General features: G+C 41.8%; 1 protein-coding gene across 6 annotated transcripts in view; it reads right to left on the bottom strand.

The window, feature by feature from the left end:
• BCL11A (BCL11 transcription factor A) overlaps positions 1-1607 on the bottom strand; it is a 98312-nt gene extending 96705 nt beyond the window's left edge. For 2 of the 6 annotated variants that reach the window (XM_072937708.1, XM_072937695.1), the window contains exon 1: positions 21-491. In XM_072937708.1, coding sequence (XP_072793809.1) covers positions 21-75 — 55 coding nt within the window. In that variant the 5' untranslated portion in view covers positions 76-491. Of the gene's footprint in view, positions 1-20; positions 493-665 lie in introns of those variants that run through there. The other 4 variants (XM_072937696.1, XM_072937705.1, XM_072937698.1 and 1 more) reach the window with 4 other exon arrangements.
• Between the last annotated feature and the right edge of the window lie 20310 nt (positions 1608-21917).

Genomic DNA, 21917 nt, shown 5'->3' with positions numbered 1-21917 from the left:
ACTATTATTGGGTTACTTACGCGAGAATTCCCGTTTGCTTAAGTGCTGGGGTTTGCCTTGCTTGCGGCGAGACATGGTGGGCTGCGGGGCGGGCGGCGGCGGCGGCGGCGGCGGCGGGCGGACGACGGCTCGGTTCACATCGGGAGAGCCGGGTTAGAAAGAAGGAGACTCCAGAGAAAATATCTTCATCAGTGCCTTTTGACATCCAAAATAAATTAGAAATAATACAAAGATGGCGCAGGGAAGATGAATTGTGGGAGAGCCGTCATGGCTTTTTTTTTAAGCAAAAAAAAAAAAAAAAGAGAGAGAGAGAGAGAGAGAGGAGAGATAGAGAGAGAGAGAGAGATGAAAAAAATGGCAAAAGCCCCCCTGAGCTGCAAGTTCAAGTGCGGACGTGACGTCCCTGCGAACTTGAACGTCAGGAGTCTGGATGGACAGAGACACACAAAACATGGGCAGGGCGAGCAGGAGAGAAGGGGAGGAGGGAAGGGGAAGCTCACACCAATGGACACACATCAGGGGCTGGACATGAAAAAGAGACCAGGACAAGCCAATGGCCAGTGCGGGGCGGGGGAGGTGCGGGGCGGGGGGCTCCGCAGACGCCAGACGCGGCCCCCGGGGGAGGGGCAGGCAAAGGGGAGGGGGCGCTGGGGCCGCGGGCTCACCAGTGGCCGCAGCGAGCGGCGAGGCGGCGGCGTGGCCGGGAGAGAAGAAAGGGGAGGGGGGGGGGAACAAGACATGCGCCCTGCTCCCCCCCCCCGCACGCGGACCCTAAAATGAAAGATTATTTAAAATTAAAAAAAAAAAAAACCAGAGTGTACGGGGAGGCTGCAGGGGCCGGGGAAGCGCGGGCGGAGGGAAGCCAGGTAGAGTTGCTCCCGGACACCCTCCTGCGTGCGCACACCCACTTCCCCTCTCCGCCGCTGTTGCCGCCGCGCTCGCTCCCAGCGTGTGGACGCCCGGGGCCGAAGTAAAAGCCGTGAGCCCGCGGCTGCGCTCGAGAAACTTTGCCCGAGCAGAGGATAGCGAAGGAAAATCACCCGAAGTTGAGAGCTGAGCCTCCAAGTTACAGCTCCTCGGCGGGTGAGGGGAGGCGGGAGGGAACGCGCGGCGAAGCAGAGTCCAGCTCAAGTTTGGAGGGTTGCGGGTCAGGAGGGGCAGCGCGGGGGCCTCCAAGAGCCTGGGCGGCCTGGAGAGAGAGGGCAAGAGCGAGGGAGACGGTGCAGGCCCCGGCCAGAGGGCCGGGAGGGCGCCCCCAGGCCGAGCCGAGGGGCCGAGGATCTAAACGCCCTGACAAGTGATCGGGTCTGAATGCAACTGGGAGCAGAGTCGAAGCTCTTTAGGGTTGCGGAAAGAGAGAGAAAGGCCGAGGAAAAAAGAACGGGGAGCCAGACTCAGAAAACGTTCCAGCCCCCGGAGTGGAGCGCCCGGACCCAGGGCGAGGGAGGCGCCGAAGCGTCCACCTCACGGAGCGGCCGCCGACCATAGGACAAAGCACGGGCAGTCCCGAGAGTGCCAGTCTCTGGGAACGTGCTCCTCGCGCCGCGGGAGGTCCCCGAGCCGGGTCCCAAGGAAGGACACACCCCCTCCCACTACAAGAGCAACTGCAAAAGCACTGAGGAATGGCAAGAAAATGTTTCTTACGGGGAGAGCATAACTAGTCCTGTACTGTTATCCGGGGAAAGAAAGTGAGGAATAAAGGGAGAGCCACTGGCTCCCAGGAGCAGCGGGGAGGCCACATTGGTGGCTCAGACCGCCCCGGGTCAGCACCGCGCTCCCCAGGCACCCCTGGCGGAGCCGCACACCCCGGAGTTCACGGCCCCCTCTGCAGACGTTCCCGGGGAATTAGGGGAGACCTGTTGGAAATAAACCCCTGTCTCTTTAATGCGCACACACACACACACACAAACGCTGCTGCTGCTGCTGCTGTCAAAAAGCGGGCTTCACTCTGGCGTGGGATACTTTCAGTTTTACGTAAAATGTACAGCAACAGCACCCCCTGCGATTGGAAAGTTTATTCAGAAACGTGCCTGCAAAAGTCCCCCGGCGTCTCCCGCCTCCCAGTCTCCCTGCCTGCCTGCGCCACCCTGTAGCCTCAGCCACCGCCACCGCAGCCGCCGAGACCGCGCCGCGATTCCAAATCCGGAAGGGCAGGAGGGAGAGGAAAATGAACTCAGGGTCCAAAGAAGGCGCGGAGGGTGCAGGGTGGAGGCGGGTCGCCCTAGCCCGCGAGGCTCCGTGTGCTGCAGGTGGACGTGTGTGAGTGTGTGTCTGCGGAGCGAGGAGCCTTCCTTCACTCTCCTCTGAGCTGCTCCACAACCCCTCTTGTCTTCTCTTTCCCCTCCTCAGTCTAAGGGACGTCGTTTTCGTAAATTCACCCACCCGGCGGGGGGCTTTATTGTTTTAAAAGAAGGCCCCCGGCTTACACGCGCGCACCCACCTCCCAGCCGCGCCGGCCAGCGGCTGTTTATTCATGTGCTGTCTTAGTAAAGTTTCAAACCCATTAGAAAATGACTGGCTTGCCTAGCTCGACGAAGCTTCGGGCTCCTCAAAGGAAGAAAAGGAGGTTTCGATGCTCAGCATTAGGAGAGATGAGGGCTAGACTGGGTTTGTGTAAATGTGGTTTGTTGTTATTGTTTTCCTCCAGTTTAAGGGGGGGAAAACTCAAATCCTGTTTAAGAAGCAGGAAGATTCACTTGCAGTAAAGCTCTGTAGCGTTACGTTACACCATTTCCCCTTGTTCATGAGTTCTTCATAGCAGCTCGGCATCTCTTTTCTACTACTGTCTTTTTTTTTTTTTTTGTCTTGTTCAACTAGCCTTAGAGCAACCAAAAGAATGTCATTGCAGAGGAGGGGGATGGGGAGAGCGGTGCGAGGAGGAGAATGGTTGGAGGGAAGGTGAGGAGAGGGAAGGAAAAAGTACAACTGGGAGGCCTTTGAAAAATAAATAAATAAAATAAAATCCCCTTCAGGTAACAATAGTGAGTCAGAGTCTTTCGGAACCGAGCTTTTCAAATTTAAATATTTTTCCCATCCATCCATAAAAGTATATAAATGAGTGAATGTGTGTTGTAGAAATATATATATATGATTTATATATAATGGCGTGTATAAAGCTTTTCAGGGTTGGCTGTAGTGTAAAAAGTAATGACTTTATTACCTCTGAAAGGTTCTGTGGTTCACATTTAACAGTCTTCTGAATTACAATTCATTACACAATTGTGTGCTCTCTAAAACCGGCACCCTATCAGGGCCACTATCCGTGGTTATTTCCTATAAATATCTGGCAACATTTTATTGATTTCTTTTTTAAAAAATCATAGGAAATTAAGCATTTAGTTACAAGTAGGTCTGCTATGTTATTGCACTTGTTTCAGCTTTCAGGGGGTTCCTTCCGAAACCACATTTTAAAACATACATGTAAAACCCAGTTTTGCAGCTGCTTTCCCTGGGTGCCCAAAGAGAGGTAAGCAGCGACGTTCCCACCATTAACATATATTTAATTTCACCATCGTAAAATGCCCAGAGTGAAATAGGAACTGCCTTCCACTGCCGCCCCTCCCCCAGCCTGATTTCACCCAGTCCAGGAAACCAGGGCTGTGTATTGGCATTTGATCCTTCTGCTTGCGGACCCCCACTCGCGGTCCCTCCTGCTCACCCCTACGAGCGACGTCGCCTCCCTTATTGCTGCTGGATGCTCGCTAAAGCTGCTGGATGCTCCCCCAAAAGTGGGGGAGGGGGAAGGTTTGTGTGTGTGTTCAAAAAAATAAAAATGTGTTGTTTTAAGAGCTTTGAAAATATTACATAAGTATTGATTAATGATGCAGGTGGGCTTGCAGAGGGGTGAAAGGTCACTTTAAACGCGCACACTTGAATACACAGTAAGTATATTTACCTTTCCAAAAGTAGCTTTTAGAAAGTAATAAATTATGACAACGTTAAAATTATTTTCTGGCCGTTCAGTTAACTTCATTTGGAGCTCTAGATACTTTGCTGATTCCACTGAGGGACTAATTACGCTCCTTGGGCTCTTTCCCAAACCTTTGGTGACGACATTGCGTGTAAACTCCAGGCCAACAGACGACCCCTCCCCTCCCCTCCTCCTCCTTTCTATCTTGCCCGCGGAGGAGACTCCCCAGGACTTCCTGTAATATATATTCTGCCTCTGATCTCCGTACTTAATAGCCAAGTCCTGGTTTATGCTTTATAATGTGTTGACAAGTTTTCTAACAGACTTTCTGAAATAATGCACATATATTCACGTCGGTTAGAAACCCACCGTATTTTTAGAGTCGAGCAGATCTATACCCTAATGCAGTGAGAGAGTGTAAATCATAGAGGATTTCATAGTCCTTTCAGTAGTTTTCGGTATGAAGTATGAGCCGCGTGGCCTCCAGACGTAACCTTTTAGAAAAAAAGACAGTGCTTTTATTTTATGGTGTAAAGTGCTTTTAGCTCCAGGGCTCTGAACGTGAATGTGGTCAACAAACAGCTCCAAGAGGGAGACTTAATACCGTCCCAGCTCTTGAGCCGAGGATCGCTTGGCGCGGGAGAGTCGGGCTGAGCTGGGGAATGAAGGGTTAAAAGATCTGTCTCGATGGAAACTACAAGATTACAATAAAATATTCACTGTCTACCTTTAGCGGGAAACACTTTTATAGACTTAAAGATAAATAAATGAATGACTGGATGAATGGTTAATACAATCGCTTCCACCTTGCTTTTTACTTCATTCTTCGTCTTTTTTTTTCCCCCTTAATGGCAATTCAGAAAATAGAGAATGGGCAGTCATCTTGAAAAAAATAAAACTTAGATTTGGATTCATCATCTGGCATAGTTTGGGGGGTTCTTAAGGGTGGGAGTGCTAAGGTGTTGTTAAGACAAAGGAAAAATTAATTTTAAAAAGATTAGGGGGTTGTGCTTGAGGAATGGGGTTGGGCTTTGTGTAGGCACCTCAAATTGAAAGGTGAGCATGAGGACCACAGTCCCCTTTTATCCCCAGCCTCCTTCAGACCCCACCCCACTATAACATTTCTTCCTCCTCTGCTCCCAGTATGATCCAGAGGCTGGGACCTAAGGAGGGCCCCTGGAGGGCAGTGTCTACACCTGCAAAGGCAGACTTCTCCCAAGGAGGTTCCTGGAGGAACTGTTAGTCTGGCATTTCTCCAGAGACTCCCTGGGCCTTTAGCTAGCTAGCAGGCTACTTCACATACCTGGATGAGCCTGTCCCCCAGAAAAAGGAAAGAAGGGAGGAAGGAAGAAAGGAGGGAAATGAAAAGCTGAATCTGCTCTAAATACATCCATACTTCCGTCTAGACTGGGCTTCAGCATGCTGAGTCAACAGTGTATTGGGGCAGGGTGGGGAGGAGAGTAGGGGCAGTAGTCTCATCACTTAAGTAAGAGGTCCCTTTGAAGACAGCAAGGAACTCTGGTTGGAACACTGAAATACTCGATTTAGCTCCCTAACATTGACATCAGGGACACATAGGTGCTGGGCAGTGCAGCCAATCTAATGGACCACGTTGGAAACATTCAAGTACAATATTCAGCACACAGTAGATTCTCAACAAATGGCTTTTGACTAAATAAGTGAATAAATTTTATAACCACATAAATGAAACCAACTTAACCATCCAAATGCTATTACTTTCCCCCAGATCTAATAAGGCTTTGGTCAGGCAACTCTTTGTAAGAGTACATTTTAGCCTAAAAGTGATTCCAAAGATGGTGAGCTGAAAAAGATTACCCCAAAGATCAGAACAGCTGAACCATTAAGAATACAATTCAAGATAACATCACCTCCAGTAGTCCACATTATCAAATATCTTCCAAATAAACCAGTATCAAGAACCCAGTATCAGAAGATTCATTTTTTTTAACATTGCTTTTCAGATATGTTCAAATCTGGTTTTCTAAATGAGAGTACTTCTAAAGGGAAAAACAATCGGAACAACCAAAAATAAAAAAATCTCAAACTTCATTTTCTGTGTGCCCTCCCCCCATGAATCTTTTGCTTTTAATAAGGGAATACTTTTTTCAGTACATGTTTTTCACACCCAGTGTTAAAAAATGATCTTCACTTATTTGCCTCTTCTGGGGAATAGAGGATAGAGTAAATAAAAGGAAAAGAAACAACACACATACATACACACACACACACACACACACACACTCACACACACATCTGGCCTGACATTTTGTACAGCAAGTTTCAGCCCAATGTGATTTAAAACAATGTGAGTTAAAAATCTCTTAAAATTTGGGTTTATAATGGAAACGCTGACAGACTCTTAATTATAGCAGCCCTGCCAGACACTGCTATAATGAAATAGTTGTGCTTTCATTACTATAGAGGCACTATAGTTAAGGGTCTGTCAGTGTTTCTGTTATAAACCCCAAGTTTAAGAGGTTTATAACTTGGGCTATTTAAATGGCACTGGGTGGAATTCAAGTTATCAGTCCAGATGTGAAGTTGTTTTATAAAAGAATAATAGCAGAGGAAGAGCTTTTGGAGACTCTGTCTCTCTCTCCCCGCCCCCCACCTTTTTCCCCTCTCCCTTCAATTCTCCCTTCCTCCCTCCCTTCCTTACACAACATCACAGAAATGATTTTTACTGATTTCAGATGGTCTTATTGCCAATTTCTAGCTATGACTTCACTGTCTAAAAGGAAATTTTATAGGCAGTTAGTTCTTTATTTGGACAAGTATTCTTTGCCATTATTATAAATTTTTACTATTTTATTATCCTGCAATACATATACACAACACACACACACACAAACTAAAAATAATCAAGACTGTATATCAAGGAATGCAACCTTATACACATAGGTATACATTTTATGTTACATTCTAATGAAAAGTCTAGATTTACGGAAGAGGAAAAATGAAGCACCTGAGATCTTCTTTATCTTGTCTATCAACTGTGTGGTAAAAATAAAAGAGGTATTATCAACTTATTTCAAAAATTTGTAGCTTTCCTGATATCATTTGGTTTGTTCAGAAAGCAACAGCTAGCCCAGTGCAGTCAGCACTGCACTACCCAAGGACTCAATACAAATACCATGTATGTCTCTGCTTGACGTTGTTGTTGACAGATGGATGAAGAACTCATCTTGGATTATCTAATGGATCAGAATTTTGAAATATGTTCTATTAACCTGGTATACCACCACCATAATATATAATGTTTATTAGTGGCTGATGCTGATTCTGTCACAGAGAAAACAAGGATGGTGGTGGTGGTGGTGATGGTGATGGTGATCACGGTGGTGGTGATCATGGTGATAGAGGTGATGTTGGTCGTGATGATGGTGGTGGAGATGGTAGTGATGGTGGAGGTTGGAGTTGGGGGGGTGGTGGTCTCCCTAGTTAACACATCCATCAGAGGGCAGTAGACATCGGATGAAAGATAAAACTAAAAAAAAGCTCAAACCCTTGCTTATTCAACTCTTGTCCCTTTAGAAAAGCCATTCCATAAATATGAGATGGTGAATGAGTTAAAATGAAGTTTTCAAATGCATGCTGCTCTGCATCCCTTCCCTACACACCAAAATGTGGCCCTTGCTGGGTGTTTTTGGCAGGCCCGAAGGTCACTGACTTCATACAGAAAAAGACCCATCAAGAACAACCACATCGGCATTTAGAAACCTTTTCAATTCCAGAAGAAAGAGCAGCTCCTTTTCTATTCTCTGACTGGAATCAGACCTCAAAATTTAGCCATCAAGGACCATATGGCCTTGATCATTCTCACTTCACAATAGTTTTAGTTGGTCTCCTCTAGAATCAGCTAGGTGACAAAAGAGAAGCAATCATCAAAACATGTTACCAGGCTCAAGTTCCTTTTCTGCCAGCTTCTCATAAACCCCACAAATGCATAGCTCCACAAACTCTCCAAGTTGTGCCAGTCATTCTCAGAGATCACCGAAGAGCTGGGGCTATGCTGGTCCCTTTTCCAGAAATTGACACCTTTTTTTTTCCCTGATAGTTAATCATCAGTATTTTTTTTTCCTGCCAAATTCAGCAAAGAAAACTTTTCCGGTAGAAAATGTCTATTTCTATTTCATCTTTTTTTGGCAGCTTGGTAAAAGATAAACAAGTCTCTCCAGTCTCCCATTCCTCATTATGTACAATTTGCCTGTTCTCTCTTTCTCTTAAAAAAAAAAAAATCCCTGCCCAAGGTCAGTTATCTAAGCCTCCAGGTTCCTATAAAACGAAAGAATCTGGTCCTAAGAATTGTTATTCTTTCTTTCGTTCTTTCTTTCTTTCTTTATGGAGAACTGCACTGAGTAGACACGAGGTGTGGTCCTTATTCTTGGGTGGCTTTCATTGTTAAGACACTAAGATATACCTACACTGGCACAAGCATGTCACATAAAGTTCATGGGTCACACGTGCCAAAGCCATACTGATGCACACTATTATCCTCGCTTTGGGTAGCCCTGGCTTCACATTGCTGCTGTGAACAGTTCCAAGTCTTTAGCAAGGACCACTCTGAAGGAACACAGCTCTGGTCACTTCTGACATCAGTTGGAGAGAGAACTTGGTTTCCCAGAAATGAAAATGATAAATAATGAGGTTTGGTCATGAATGTATCTGTGATAATCTGTTGTTTTCAGTTTTTATGACATTATTAAATAGCTTAACTACTCTTGGGAAATGAGCTTTCTGTACTACATTTGTTTTGTAGGCAATTTTATAGACTATTCTAACATGCATTTGTGAATGTATCACTTTTTAAATGACATTGTTTCACTTCCCCAACACATAGTAGGCATTTAACACATTTGTTAAATCAAGGAATGAATGCCACAAATGCATTTTCTATTACTACTGCAGGTGGAAAAGACACAGGTATTTATGTCTGCTCACTAATAAATTAAATATGCATATAGTGGACAATTACATTATTTCTCTTTTTAAATAGTTAAGAACTATGGGCCATTTGCACTGCTATCTGATCTATACATTATAAACTGCAAGTCCATTTGCGTCAGATGGAAACAATTGCATGTCTCTCTGTGTATATTTCATATAACTTATGTCATCAGAGCCATCGCCTGACAAGTCCTGGGTTGTCAGTGCTTCTAGGGCAGAACCCCTGTCCTTTTCATCTTTTTTCCCCTCAGCACAGAGTAGGACCTTAGGAAATGTCTGGTACATGAATAAAGACTTATGAAGTAGACCACTTAGATTCTCAGGAACTTCAAAATCCAATCTACTATAGGTTAAATGTTCTTTTATTGTTCTCAATTCTCAGAGTTTGAAATGTAATAAAATATTCCAACAGCCAAAATCCAAGTACATTGCAATACAGAGTAACTCTGAGAGATTAATTCTGGAGCCTGATTCTCCAGATACTACCTACTTTAAATATCAAGGCTTGTTCTAGCTGGTTCTCATTTGAAAGAGGCAAGGCTCATGGAGACTGATAATGGTAACTGCTCTCCCACCTATCCCCAAACAGTGATTTTGGTGGCCTTGCTCAGGGAACAAGGGAAATATCATATGTGCTCTTCAAATATGATGGAAAGAGAACCCCAACACTTTATTAAAAGAATGAATCTTGAACTCTGAGCTTAATTAGTAGGAGAAAACACAAGATTAGTGGATTTTTCAAAATAAACTTGGTTTCTGCAAGTAAATATGAGGGAGAAAAAAGCAAATATGTTAATTATTCAAATATTAAGCACATAAAGGGGTTTTACTAAAGACTGTAGATCTTTTGCACATGTTGATTAAAAGATTCTAGAAAAATTTAAAATACGCTCATTTTAAAATATATGTTTTACAGGAAGCAAACTCTGCTTAATGGGTACTTGCAACTCTCAATTTTTTTTCTTTGTTTTAGCATAAATAAATCAAACTGAAAAGCAACCTCAAACCAAAAAGGAAATAGTTCTTTTTTTCTTTTTTAGTTGATAAGATTTTAGCTTTAGTAACATCTTTAGAACTTTAGAATTCCATCCTGGATTGTTGTATTTCCACTTATCTTTATATTTAAGGGTTTCAATCTCTTAAAATTAATGTGACAAAGAGAAAATGTTAAATGCTGAGCCTAGGCCTGTGTTTTCATATATTTTACCATCAGTAAGATTAATTTCTGGTTTGTAGACATGTTCAAAATTAATACATTTCTGACAATACTGGGAAGTTGTGATTCAGTACTTACAATTTTTAAATTCTGAAAAGAAAAAGCTTTTCATTATGGGAGCTAAAAGGGGTAAAAGAGCCCCTGATTTTGGATAGTATCTTTTCTTCCTTTTTTTGGGACAAGAAACTGACCAGCAGCAAGGAAATAAATATTTATCCTGAGGTATATATATATATTTCAATATAATACCAAATACCTAAACGTTGTGAATAAACTACACTGTAATAATAAGATGATGGCAGTCATTATTTTAATGAGAATTTCCCTAGCCAGAATAACAAACAGATCTATGCTTAATGTTACCCTGAAAGGTAGTGCATAAGTACACAAACAGCAGTGGTGACTAATGTGTGATAAGAGAATCCTTCTGCTCACAGTTTGGGCATTTATGTCACCACACATTATTGATAGCAGGTATTATTTTTACTACCCGGTGTCTTTATTATGTAAAGTCTAATTGCAGGAAAAATTCTCTTCATCCTCTTGATTTTGATAGGCATTTCCACAGAAAGGACGGGATACAGAGAAGGCTGTGCATTGTGGAATTCCACCATCGCAAGGATCTTCACTGATGATTGCAGATAGCAGTCCTATGAGCACTGTATACTGGCTTTTTAGGAGGGAAGGAAATTAAGTACAATAGGCTTGTGATAAAATAAGGATAAGGTTCTGGTGAAGACACAGGGAACCTGGACCACTCGGAATTAAATCTCCAGCCCTCGTTTTCCTGCATTCAGGTATCGCCAACTGCAGAGTGTATGAACTCTCTCCCTGAACTAAAACCCCTGATAAAATATCACATTGACAGGGCCTTGGTCCTGAGGTGGAGATAAGAGTAGATTTTTCTGGGTGTAATTTCAATTATGAGGCTTGCTTTGGTGGAATGCTTTTCAAGAGAGTAAGCAGAATATCAAAAATCTGGCATCCAGAACCAAACAAGCCTGAGTGTCTGGCCCCTGTACAGTTTCCACAAAGAAGGTCAAAAGGGGCTTGAGAGGAAAGGTGTATCAAAGGTATCCTTGGAACTCAGAGCCAATAAAAATGAAACTATTCTCTTCTGAGACCTAATTAACTTTTATATCCAAAGCTACACTGCACATTTGTTCATTGCTTGTGACTAGGATATATATATATATGTGTGTGTGTGTGTGAGTGTGTGTGTGTGTGTGTATATGCCATGGAACTAGGCTTTAAAGTGATCTATTGGGTGGCTTTTCCTTGTCTGTAAGGAATTGTGTTCTTTAGAGGTATTCACTCAGTGAATAAGTAAATCTATGCTAATTTTTTCTCTCAAAATATTAAGTATTTTCCTATATCTTTCTTCAAGGAATCAGACTTAGTCCTATAACTTCCAAAATATTACCTTCAAATCCTAAAACAAAACCAAGACAAAAATGTTCCAGAAACAAATTTCATACTACCGGCTTTGCAAGGATTAGTCTCCTATTAGAGTCACTGTTCCTATATGATCCTTTTTCATGTTTTAAAGGAGGATATATATTTTTCTGTTACCTTTCCTGACTGTAAAGCAATCACAGGAACCTGCAGGAGGCACCATAAATATGCAAATTTCTGAGAGATAACTGTTTTCAGTGGTTATGCCTCCAAGTAGTCGGGAAACAGGAGAGCCAGAGCTTCCTACTTCTAAGTAATTCGTATGTTGGTAGTGCCCCCTGCTGCAATCACAGGTTGTCCACGAAAGGGAGAATAAAATTCAGAAGCATTTAGATCCGGTTAATATGTGAAATAAACACCGGATACCCCTGCTCCGGGAACAGCCATGCTCAGTTCAGAGTTCCTCCTGCCCATCACAAATTCACTTTAAACATATTCCTCAGCCTAAAATTGGAGAAATCTGCTTTTAGTTCAAAACCTTTAAATATGCAGGTTACACAGAGATAGATTTTATTTCTCAAAAAATATAACACATCAAGATCCAAAACAGCACTTATAAAGAACAGAGTATTTTAAGAATTTTTTTAGAGGTTACCTAATGAGGTAAAAGAATATCGTGCTTACCCACTAGAATATTAGAGCAGGAGGGTTGAAAAGTTAAAGTGTTAACGGCATGTAGAGCTATCGTTCAGTTTTAAATGGCTTTATTTATTAAAGGAAAATTTTGTGGGCCATTAGCCCATGGTGTGGACTGGACATTTTGATATTCAAAAATAAAATGAAATAAAATAAATAAATGAAACAACCAAGTTAGGAACATTGGAAAAGTGATTGCTGTAGCTCTAAAGTCACTCTATTAGAGATTTCCATATAAAGATTTGGGCGGGGGGTGGTGGGTGGTGATAGAACAGAATAACATGATACAATTCAAACCTGTGCCGGTCTATTGAATACATAATATGCATTTTTAAATTGCCTGAATATATATTCACATGACAGAATCTAATGGGTTTAGGAGGAGCCCTTGTTCTTGATCAAATCATAAAAACTGTTATAAACTTGTCTATCATATCAGATAACACACACTTCTATTAAAATTGTTTTTGTCTTCTTGTTTAAATACTACTAGAGTCTGAATAGATAAAGGAAATTAAACCTTAAAAAAAAAAAAAGCTCAGTTAGGTGTCAGAACTCTAGATAGGGCGACCAAAGCAAGGCCTGATGACACAGCTACTCTTAACTTTTCCTGTTGTACCCTCCCCAATCTTCCCCAATGCCCCAACCCCTCCCCTGCTCCCACCCAGGTTCGCCATTTTTTAACAACTGTTTCAGAAATGTGAGCTCTCCTAGTGTAAACATCTCACTGTGGCTACGTACTAGTTTGAATTTCAACTTAGCTTTCACACTTCATTTCCATATCCAGATCTTAAAAGCTAGAGCAAAGTAGAGGACTGAGGAAATTGCCTATATAATTTCAGCAACTAGCCTGCCTTTACCTGCATCATCCAGGAATCTTGATTCCTGTCTGTAGATCCATGACCTGAGAACCTGTGAGGAGAGAGAGGGAAGGGAACTGGTGGATATTAGTTACCAGGCACAACTAATTAGAAATAGATCTTGATATTAAAGGTATCCATCTTTTCCTTACTCAAAACTTAAGCTCCCATTACTCTATATGATAAGGAGAATTTTTAACCACCCCTACTCACCCCACTCCAGGTTTTAGCACCACAGAAGGTGAACTGTTAGAAAAAGAAAACCAGTGCACAAAACAGCAGTTGGGAATTGAAGCTCCGTTTTACCAAAACCCCTGCCATATATGTTCTGTCATTCACCTTCTAGACACTCAGTACAACCATTCAATCTATTGAATCAAGAGACTGTTTGATCTTATCTGCATCTGTGAGCTGACTGTCAACCTGCTTAGGCTGCATATTAAATCATCTATAGTAGCTGTATCAAGCTGAGATGATCTGTTAATTCTAAATTTATTAACCCTTGGAGTGCAGTCATCATGTTTAATCTAGTGTAGCCCGCATTTATTTTACAAGACTAAATCCTTCTTTAAGATATGGCTGTGCTGTAGGTTAAAAACAGCTAATGTGGGTTTCATTATGATAATTGGGGAGAGACCATCTGAAAAACGCTTGTGTGACTACCCTAACAGGCAATGTATGTATGTCTGGTCCCAGGCGCTCTCCTAAGCTGGCATTTGCCTGTGGGATGAAATTTACTCCAGAAACAGTTTTGTCTCTAAAAAGAATGCAAAAGGGAAAACAGGAGGGAGAAGAAGAAGGAAAAGAGCAAGGCCTCTGACAGATTTCCAGTGGTCCAAAGCCAGAAAGACTGATTTCCAAGGCAGTGTCAATGCCCAGTGTAATGCCTGAGGGATGAATTTCCAAAGACACATACCTGGTGAAAGATACTAACAAAATTCCTTAAGTGAGTCAAACTTCTCAATTAATAAAGATCACCCATCTCTGGATTGAGTCTTTTTTTTACTCCCCTCAACCAAAGAAGAATTCCACACAATTCAAAATATAAGGTAGACTTCCTAAAAAAAAGAAAAACATGTTCATTTAATATGTTAATCTGGTCTTCAGACCAAAAAAAAAAAAAAAGATATCCATCTCTTCTACTGCTTGCCCATTACTGATGTTATCAACATATTCATAGCTTTTCTTTCAGACACAAACTGCTAGGCATGCTCCCTTTTTTGGTAACCACGTGCCTGATATCTCTCTAATGTAGCCTAATAACAATTTTAGCATTCAGATGAAGCGATTTCATTCTGTGACTGCCTTTTCTATTAGATTTGATTTTGAGAAGCCCCAGTGGGTGCCTTCGAGGCAGAGATCTATCTGTGAGGCTGCTACCGACTCAATAGCAGCCTGGGCTAACCTTGACCTTTCCCGAGACCCCGCTCCATCTGGTGCCAGCCTGCTTTCCACCACCCCCCCCTCCTTTCTTGCTTCATAGTCAACATTGATCAAGGCAGAACGGAGCGCCTCGTCTCCTGGAAGGGCTGGGCAGGCTCAGGAGGACAGCACATTTCAGTATATGGAAATGATCAAGCTTCTTATGCAATCATAAATCTACATAGGAGGCTTGTGATTTGATATTTCATTCACCTCCAAAGATTTTTTTTCTCCCTCCCAACAGGGATTTATAAGCTCTGTAAGAGCTCCCGGACAACGGCTTTCCCCAACACCTGGAAATTATCAAGCTTGCTGCTTGCTGAATGATGCTAACAGCTCTAATGCTGCAAATTCATTTTTAACAACTCACTGGCTTTTATCTAGGATTTGTGTGTGTGTGTGTGTGTGTGTGTGTGTGTGTGTGTGTGTGTGTGCCTTTCTTTAAGAAAAATCTACCAAAGCAATGGATAGTACCAAAGACACCAAAATAAAATCTGACTTGAATATCCTACATCTCCACACCCATCTGCATTATATATTTGTAGACTGATAGATTTTTCTACCTTGGTATTCTGTCTCCTTTCTTAACATCTTAAGAGAGGAAGAGAAAGGAGGAAAAGAGGAAAGTGAGGAGAAAGAGAGAGAGAGAGAGGAGAGAGAGATGGAAAGATGCTACAGAGAGGTAACTGGATGTAACACTTGAATGGAGCTTAAAACCTACCTCTCCCCTCCCCAGGCCACATTCCTTCTTTCCCAAAGACCCATACAAATGTCTCCTTCTCCAGATCACCCACTACAGCACACAGATGCCTCCTCTGCCTCACACTCTTTCTTTCCTCTTCTATCTGTTTCAGGGGCTGGGTGGTAAAGAGGCTGACTGAGGGGGAGTCACGTGGGCAGCCCGTGGGCAGCGGCGGCAGCAGCTCAAAAGAAATTGACTGACTGGCCGCTTGGGCGCATTTCAATATATGGAAATGACCAGAGGCTTCTGCAATAAATCAGCACTCAACACTTTGTCATTTTTCTAGTTCTGCTTCATTTTCCTATTTTCCTCTTCTCCTCACAGAAGCCTCATTTCTTTCCTCTTACCCTGCTGCGTCTCTTCCCACCTCCAACCCCCATCCTCTCCAAATTTTTCTTCATCCTCGCCAACCCCTCAACCTTTCCGTTCTCTGGCTCCTCTGTTATTGGAAACATCCGGTCGAGAACGATTCTTTTCTTTTTTTCCCTTAAAAATTTTTTTTCTTACAAAATCGGGCAGTATTTGCTGTCGTGCCTCAGATTTCCTCCGAAGAGAGGAGCCCGGGATGCGCTCACTTAATCCCTAAGATGGGAACTCAAACCCCTTGTGATGAAGAAAAGAGAAAAAGACCGCGGTCCTCATTTCACCTTTTCCCATCCCAGCTCTCGCTCTCACCCTCAAGGAGTTTCCTTAGCAAACTTGTAAGAATATCAGAAGCAACTCGTGCTATGAAATACCCGGGATAGCGCTGGGTGGGTAGCCAGAGAAAAGGGAGGGACGTAGTGGGAATCTAAATGGGTTTGCGGGGTCTCGCTTTTCTTTCGCAGATCCTCTGTGCCCTCCACCTAACCCTGCCCCTGTGCTTCGGGTCTTTTTTAACTAAAGCTGAGCGTCCCTGCAATCTGCAAATACTCTGGATGTGTCTCGGGAACTCCACGCAGCCTGAATTTCGTGGCGCGTGCAAAAAGAGAAATTAGCAGAACCCCGTCACCGCGCTGTTGGGTTTTGGTTTTTGTTTTTAAGTTCCGTGCAGAAGCAAACATTCCCTAGCTTCCTCCATCCCCTCTCCCTGCTACTACTTGAGATTTCTAATCTTTTAACTTTGGTCTCCTCTCTTGTCGACTGGGCATCCTTTTTTCTTTTGCTTGGATCTGGGAACAATAGGCATGTAAAGGGTCAGTGGGCATCACCCTATAAAGCTCAGAACCTAATTAATTTTATTAAAGGAGGATCTGTTTATGCAATATGACAGCCTGGGGGAATTAACCATTTGAGGACGCAGACGCTGTTCATACACCAGAGATTCCTACCTCACATCACAAGCTTATATGTGTACTTCCTGCCCCTTTTGATCCCCGGCGGCATCAGGATCCGGGTCTGGTTTTTTGTTTGACCTTGTGAAGAGCTTGTCTAAATCCTGGGGTTCTGCACAATTCGAGGGACACCCAGAAAATCCATAGATTCCTATTATCAGATGACAGTTGAAGTGCCCACCCATTCACAGTTTGTTGTAGTGACAGCTCAGAAGGTCTTACTGTGGGGATGGGGGGGGGGTGAACCTCTCACGTGTCCTAAAATGGGTGTTTGGTGCTCACAAAATTCTGCTTGGAAATCATACCGCATGAAACCAACATGCCTCCTCAAGAGCACAAGAAAATGTAACCATTTTTAAGGTTTTTTTTTTCCCCCTGCCACTCTGGTAATTTGAAATACATTTTTAATAACCTTCTGGAAAAAACAATTTAATAGTTCAGACATACTGTTCTTTGACTTAATATCACAGTGTAATCCTTAATTGCCAAAAACAAAGTTTATTTCATTTACAAGGGCTAACTTTATATCTCCTAGGAATTCTAATGTCATCTTTTTTTTTATCATCACCTTGGATTTTGTTCAACAGGGATCTAGAAATGTATAGCATATGTATAGAAATAGATATGATAAAATATTCAAGAGCTCTCTGAAGGAAAATGTGCTTGAAAATAACCCCCTCTTTTATGGAATTTGTTTTGATTTAGATCTATAGATAGTAAAAAGAATGAAAGAAACTGTGAATTACACTGAATATAAGATGTTTATCACTTTAATATTACACTTCCTAGCTTCCATATTACAGAGCTTTAGAATACTCCCCAAACTTTCAGATTGAAGCTCTGCCTTGTACGGTCTGAGGTTTGTCTGGAAAGACCTGCCAGCACATGCCAGCTAAAAATGAGTGTCAATTAATAATAATAAAAAAGCTCCCTTATTTCTACACTCATGTAATTTAACAGGTTTGCAGAGGAACACAGGATGACAACAGTTGTGAGAACATTCCAATATATGCAGTTCTAACAGCTTTCATTCTAAGACGCCAAACCTTCCTAAAATAGAATGGCTTAACATTTCTTTTTTATATTAAAAGTCCAATCTACATTTCACATAAAATGTTTTTATCACAAAAATATTTGTCTCTAACAAAATGCACTTTTTGTTCTATCAAAAAAGCAAACATCTTGAAACAGATTCTCCCAGCTTTTTACAGCTCCCTATTGCAATTTTCTGTACTATTTTCATCTGCCCCCTCCCCCATGTGAGATACTTTGAACACTGGAATAAAAATAATGACAATTGAAATACTGAACTAGAATGCCTTGTTTCCCAATATCGCTAACAAAATCTCTAATTCTTAAACTGCTGTCTGATGGAACTAGGCGAATTGGGGAACTTACACTGATATTTCTAAGTGCAGTTTGTTGTTTTAAAAACATATTGTACTGATTAATAAAAATGTGAAATAATTTGAGTTACAAATTTTGAACTACAAATCGCCATCTGCTCAAATGGGGGAAAACCAAAAATTGCCGAATATATTTTCTCACCTCTTTTTTTCATGATAACATAAACAACATTCCTGAATAATTAAAAAAAGAAACTGACTACACTTAATGCATTTTTATAGTTCAACAACTGCTTGGTGAGTCCACCTTCTCAAACGTGCAATTATTTTTTTGTCTTAATTACTTACATATGTTCTATCAGAAGATGCAGGTCCTAGTGCTTTTCCTGTGTATTGTGCAAATCTGTTTAGTTCTTTCTAGAAGATGATAAGCCCCTGGACTGATAATGATAAATTAGACGGCAATGTCCTCTAACCCCAACTTGGTCATAGGCGTCAGCTATGTCAGAGAACTGTGAGACCACTCAGAGGATCCTCTGGGGTTGGAGAGAAATTTTTTAAACTTCTATTAACCCAGATTTGGAGGGAAAAGCACAACCCATCCAATAGATGCAAAGAAGTATGATTTAAAAAAAAATTTAGCTTATCATTTGTGGGAAAGAAAGTGGGTCGGTAGATCTGCCATCTATGGCTACTGAAAACAGTGTTGATGGCCTGGCAAACTGGACCCCATGGGAGTCTCTATTCCACCAGCAGAAATAGTGAAAAATCACCTAGGATGTACCAAGTTGTTGGCAGTCAAGCAAGGAAGGGGACAAACCAGGAGTCATCAGGGTAAGGAATCTAACAAGAGATCCAGTCCAGAGTTGAATGGACTACTTTTTAAACAATATCCTAGTCTCATACATGAGAGATAGGTTTGTTGCTTTTTAATCATCCTGAGAATAAAGAAATCTCACTCTATTCAGTTAGTCATAGAATAATATGATGTATTTTTTTTCTTTTTGTTTTTTCTTTTTTTTAAAGCCTAACTGTTTTGAGGGGGAATGGTGCCCTATTTCTTGTAGAGAGACACATGCACCATGATCAAAAAGCTGCAACTTCACAGATCATGTCTGCGTTGATGAGGCTATGCTGGGGAGAAGACTGGACCAAATCATGCCATGCTCTTGCCCACCACCATCCCTGTCCAATTTCAGTGCAGGTAAAATTAGGGTATGACTCCCCGGGCCCTGAGAGGGATATGGGAATTGCTTTCATCACTTTGGAATGGGGTAGAAGGGAATGAAGAAGTGGCTGAAAAATGCCTCCTGATGACCATGGACATCAGCTGCTTTCACCCTCTTTCTACTCAAAGTGTAATTCCTCAAATGTAGCAGCTATTGCTTTTTTGTTTTGTTTTTAATTCATAGCTGATCTTGCTAAACTTATAGAATATTGAATACCATGCATAATGGGAAGTAGGCAGGCCTCTCATTAAGGGTCAATGTAATGCCAAGTGCTTCTGAGTGTCTACCATACCCAGGGACCTGTACCAGGTTTGGAGGGGACTGAAGAAAAGTTGGGGAAAAAAAAAAGTTCCATGTCCCAGTATTCTCAAGTGGTACACAGTCCAGGGGAGGAACTTGCACACATCTGACTATAAAACCAGTCAGACTGGGGTTAGGAAATAAAGAAGAGATTGAGCAGCCACCCCAAGGGGGAAGATTCCTCAGTGGCTAGGGAGGGGTGAGTCGGCTTTGCTAGGTGGGAAGATGTGGGAGGAGCACTCAGGGTGGAAGGAATGAAGGACCTGAGTCAAGACCAGGCACACAAATGGACTTGGTGAGTTCCGGGGCCGCCAAGTCGCCTGGTGCAGCTAAAGCACAGAGCGGAGCAGCAGGAAGATATCTGGAAAGAGAAGTTGGGCAAGTCTGGGAAGGACCTCTAAGGTCAGGATTCACAGTCTTGACAAAATTCTGCCAGCAGTGGAAAACCATTTGAGGTTTCTGAGTAGGGAAGGTGACATACTCTTTGGAATAATGAAACCTGGAGGGAATTTGGAGGATGGCTTGAAGCAAATTGTTCTCTGCCGATCAGCCTGTTTTCCTGTTCACCAATATGCCAGAGAAGTGGTCAGCATGAAAATAATGTGACTTGGACCTTACTAGGGATGAGATGTTCATTGCTTCCTCCTCATAACTGAAGATGATGCCCCTGACAGTGATTTCTATTCGCATGCACAGGATGGCTGACTTTTTGGAATCTTCACGTATAAAATCTGTTCATTGCTGGGGGAGGGTAATAACTCAGTGATAGAACACCTGCTTATCAGGCACGAAGTCCTGGGTTCAATCCCCACCACCTCCGTTGAAAAAAAAATCTATTCATTGAATGCTTCTATATTTGAAATATTTATGTCTAAGAATCTAATTTGTCCTTCCCTATGTAAGTTCCAAACATTTTTACCTCCAACCCTTACCTCTTCTCCTGACCCATTATTCCAAAACGTAAGACCCAAACTAATGAAAGAAACCCCTTTTCTACCTCTAAAGAATAAATACTTGCAGATATCTAAGCCTTCTATTTTTCAGCATCCACTATATATGCACAGCCCTTTGCTGAATCCTCTTTCAGAAAAACGAACCCAAACACAAATATTAAGAAAACAAGGATGAGTAATACATGTTATTATAAATTTCAAAAATAACCTTAAATCAAATAACTGAAGAAGACAATTCTGGATCTGTTAACCAGCTGGATGGCGATCTGGTTGTTAGCACAACGCTCCTAGTGCAGCAAAGCTAAGTTCTGTAAATTAAAAAGCCTTTAAAATTAGATTCTGTCTTTACAGGGCTGGAGAGACCAATTTATAGAACTTTGACTATGAGGTTTCATGGCTTTTGTTTTACTTCTCTAGTTCTATCCAGTAGAAAATAACAGTATGAAAAATGGGACACCATGCTGCATTTCAAATAGCCTTCTGCTAATTAGAAAATTACCCTGTATCATTGTAAGGGCTGCCAGCATTGTTTTAATATGGGTCTGCTAATATTCCATTTTGAAGGCCCTAATTTAAAAATCTCATATCTTGGCTGCTAAAATCACTGCAAGCTGAATCTTGTCAAACAGGAGGAGACTTTGTTTTCCAGTCCTGGACATGGAGCATAACAGTGTCATTTTAAAATGCCTGGAATGTGTATGTGTGTGGAGGTGGGGGGAGAGACAAGAAAATTGTCTTTAAATGCTTTCTTTTCAGCACACCTTAGCTGTGATCCCAGATCAGAACCTAGTTCTCCTGAGAATGAAGACTGCTTTGACATTTTTAGTGAGGAAAATCTCAAGTAACCCATATGGATTTCTCCTACAGGATTTAGCTAAAACATATATTTATAGGAGATTTCAACAAAGCAGTTTCTGTTGTAACATTTACAATTATTATCTGTTTCTCTGTTAAATTAGTTGCTTTTGTTTAAATTAAATCTGCTCTCAATAAGGAGGGGTAAAAAGTATGGACCCCAACTATGTAAACACATTGATATGTGTATCAGCAAATTTAATGTAATATGTAGAAGCATACAGTATGTCCACTTTAACTAATATCAAAAGTGAACATTTATGATCTGATTTCAGAAAAATGCTCAGGAAAATCAGACTTACATCCATAATTTCATTTTTAACTATTCCATTGTGACTTGGCATTATTTTTATACATTTCCCTATTTCAAATATCAGATAGTAAAAGACTTCATTCATCTTACGTATCGTATACACCACAGTGTCAAGGCCAAATGCAAAAGAGTATAGCATAAGAAAGCATTCAGCCTGAACCCTAAAACATCAGGTTTCACTTTATCTGTTTAGGGTATTATTTCAATGTAGATTGGTGTATGGCTATGATGTTATTCAAAAGAAGTGATACTTATAAAAAGCTATATCCCTTGGCAACGATTTAACTCAGAAAATTAGTCTTGGTCTTGTCTTTTTCTTTTTTGCAAGCTGCACTTTCAAAAGTGTTATATATTTCAGGCAACTTCCATTTAAATGTAAAAAGTGATTAATCCCTTGAG

The sequence above is a fragment of the Vicugna pacos genome, chromosome 15, assembly GCF_048564905.1.
Source record: "Vicugna pacos chromosome 15, VicPac4, whole genome shotgun sequence".
NCBI lineage: Eukaryota > Metazoa > Chordata > Mammalia > Artiodactyla > Camelidae > Vicugna > Vicugna pacos.
The sequence above is the reverse complement of the archived record's forward strand: the minus strand, read 5'-3'. Positions and strand labels throughout refer to the sequence as shown.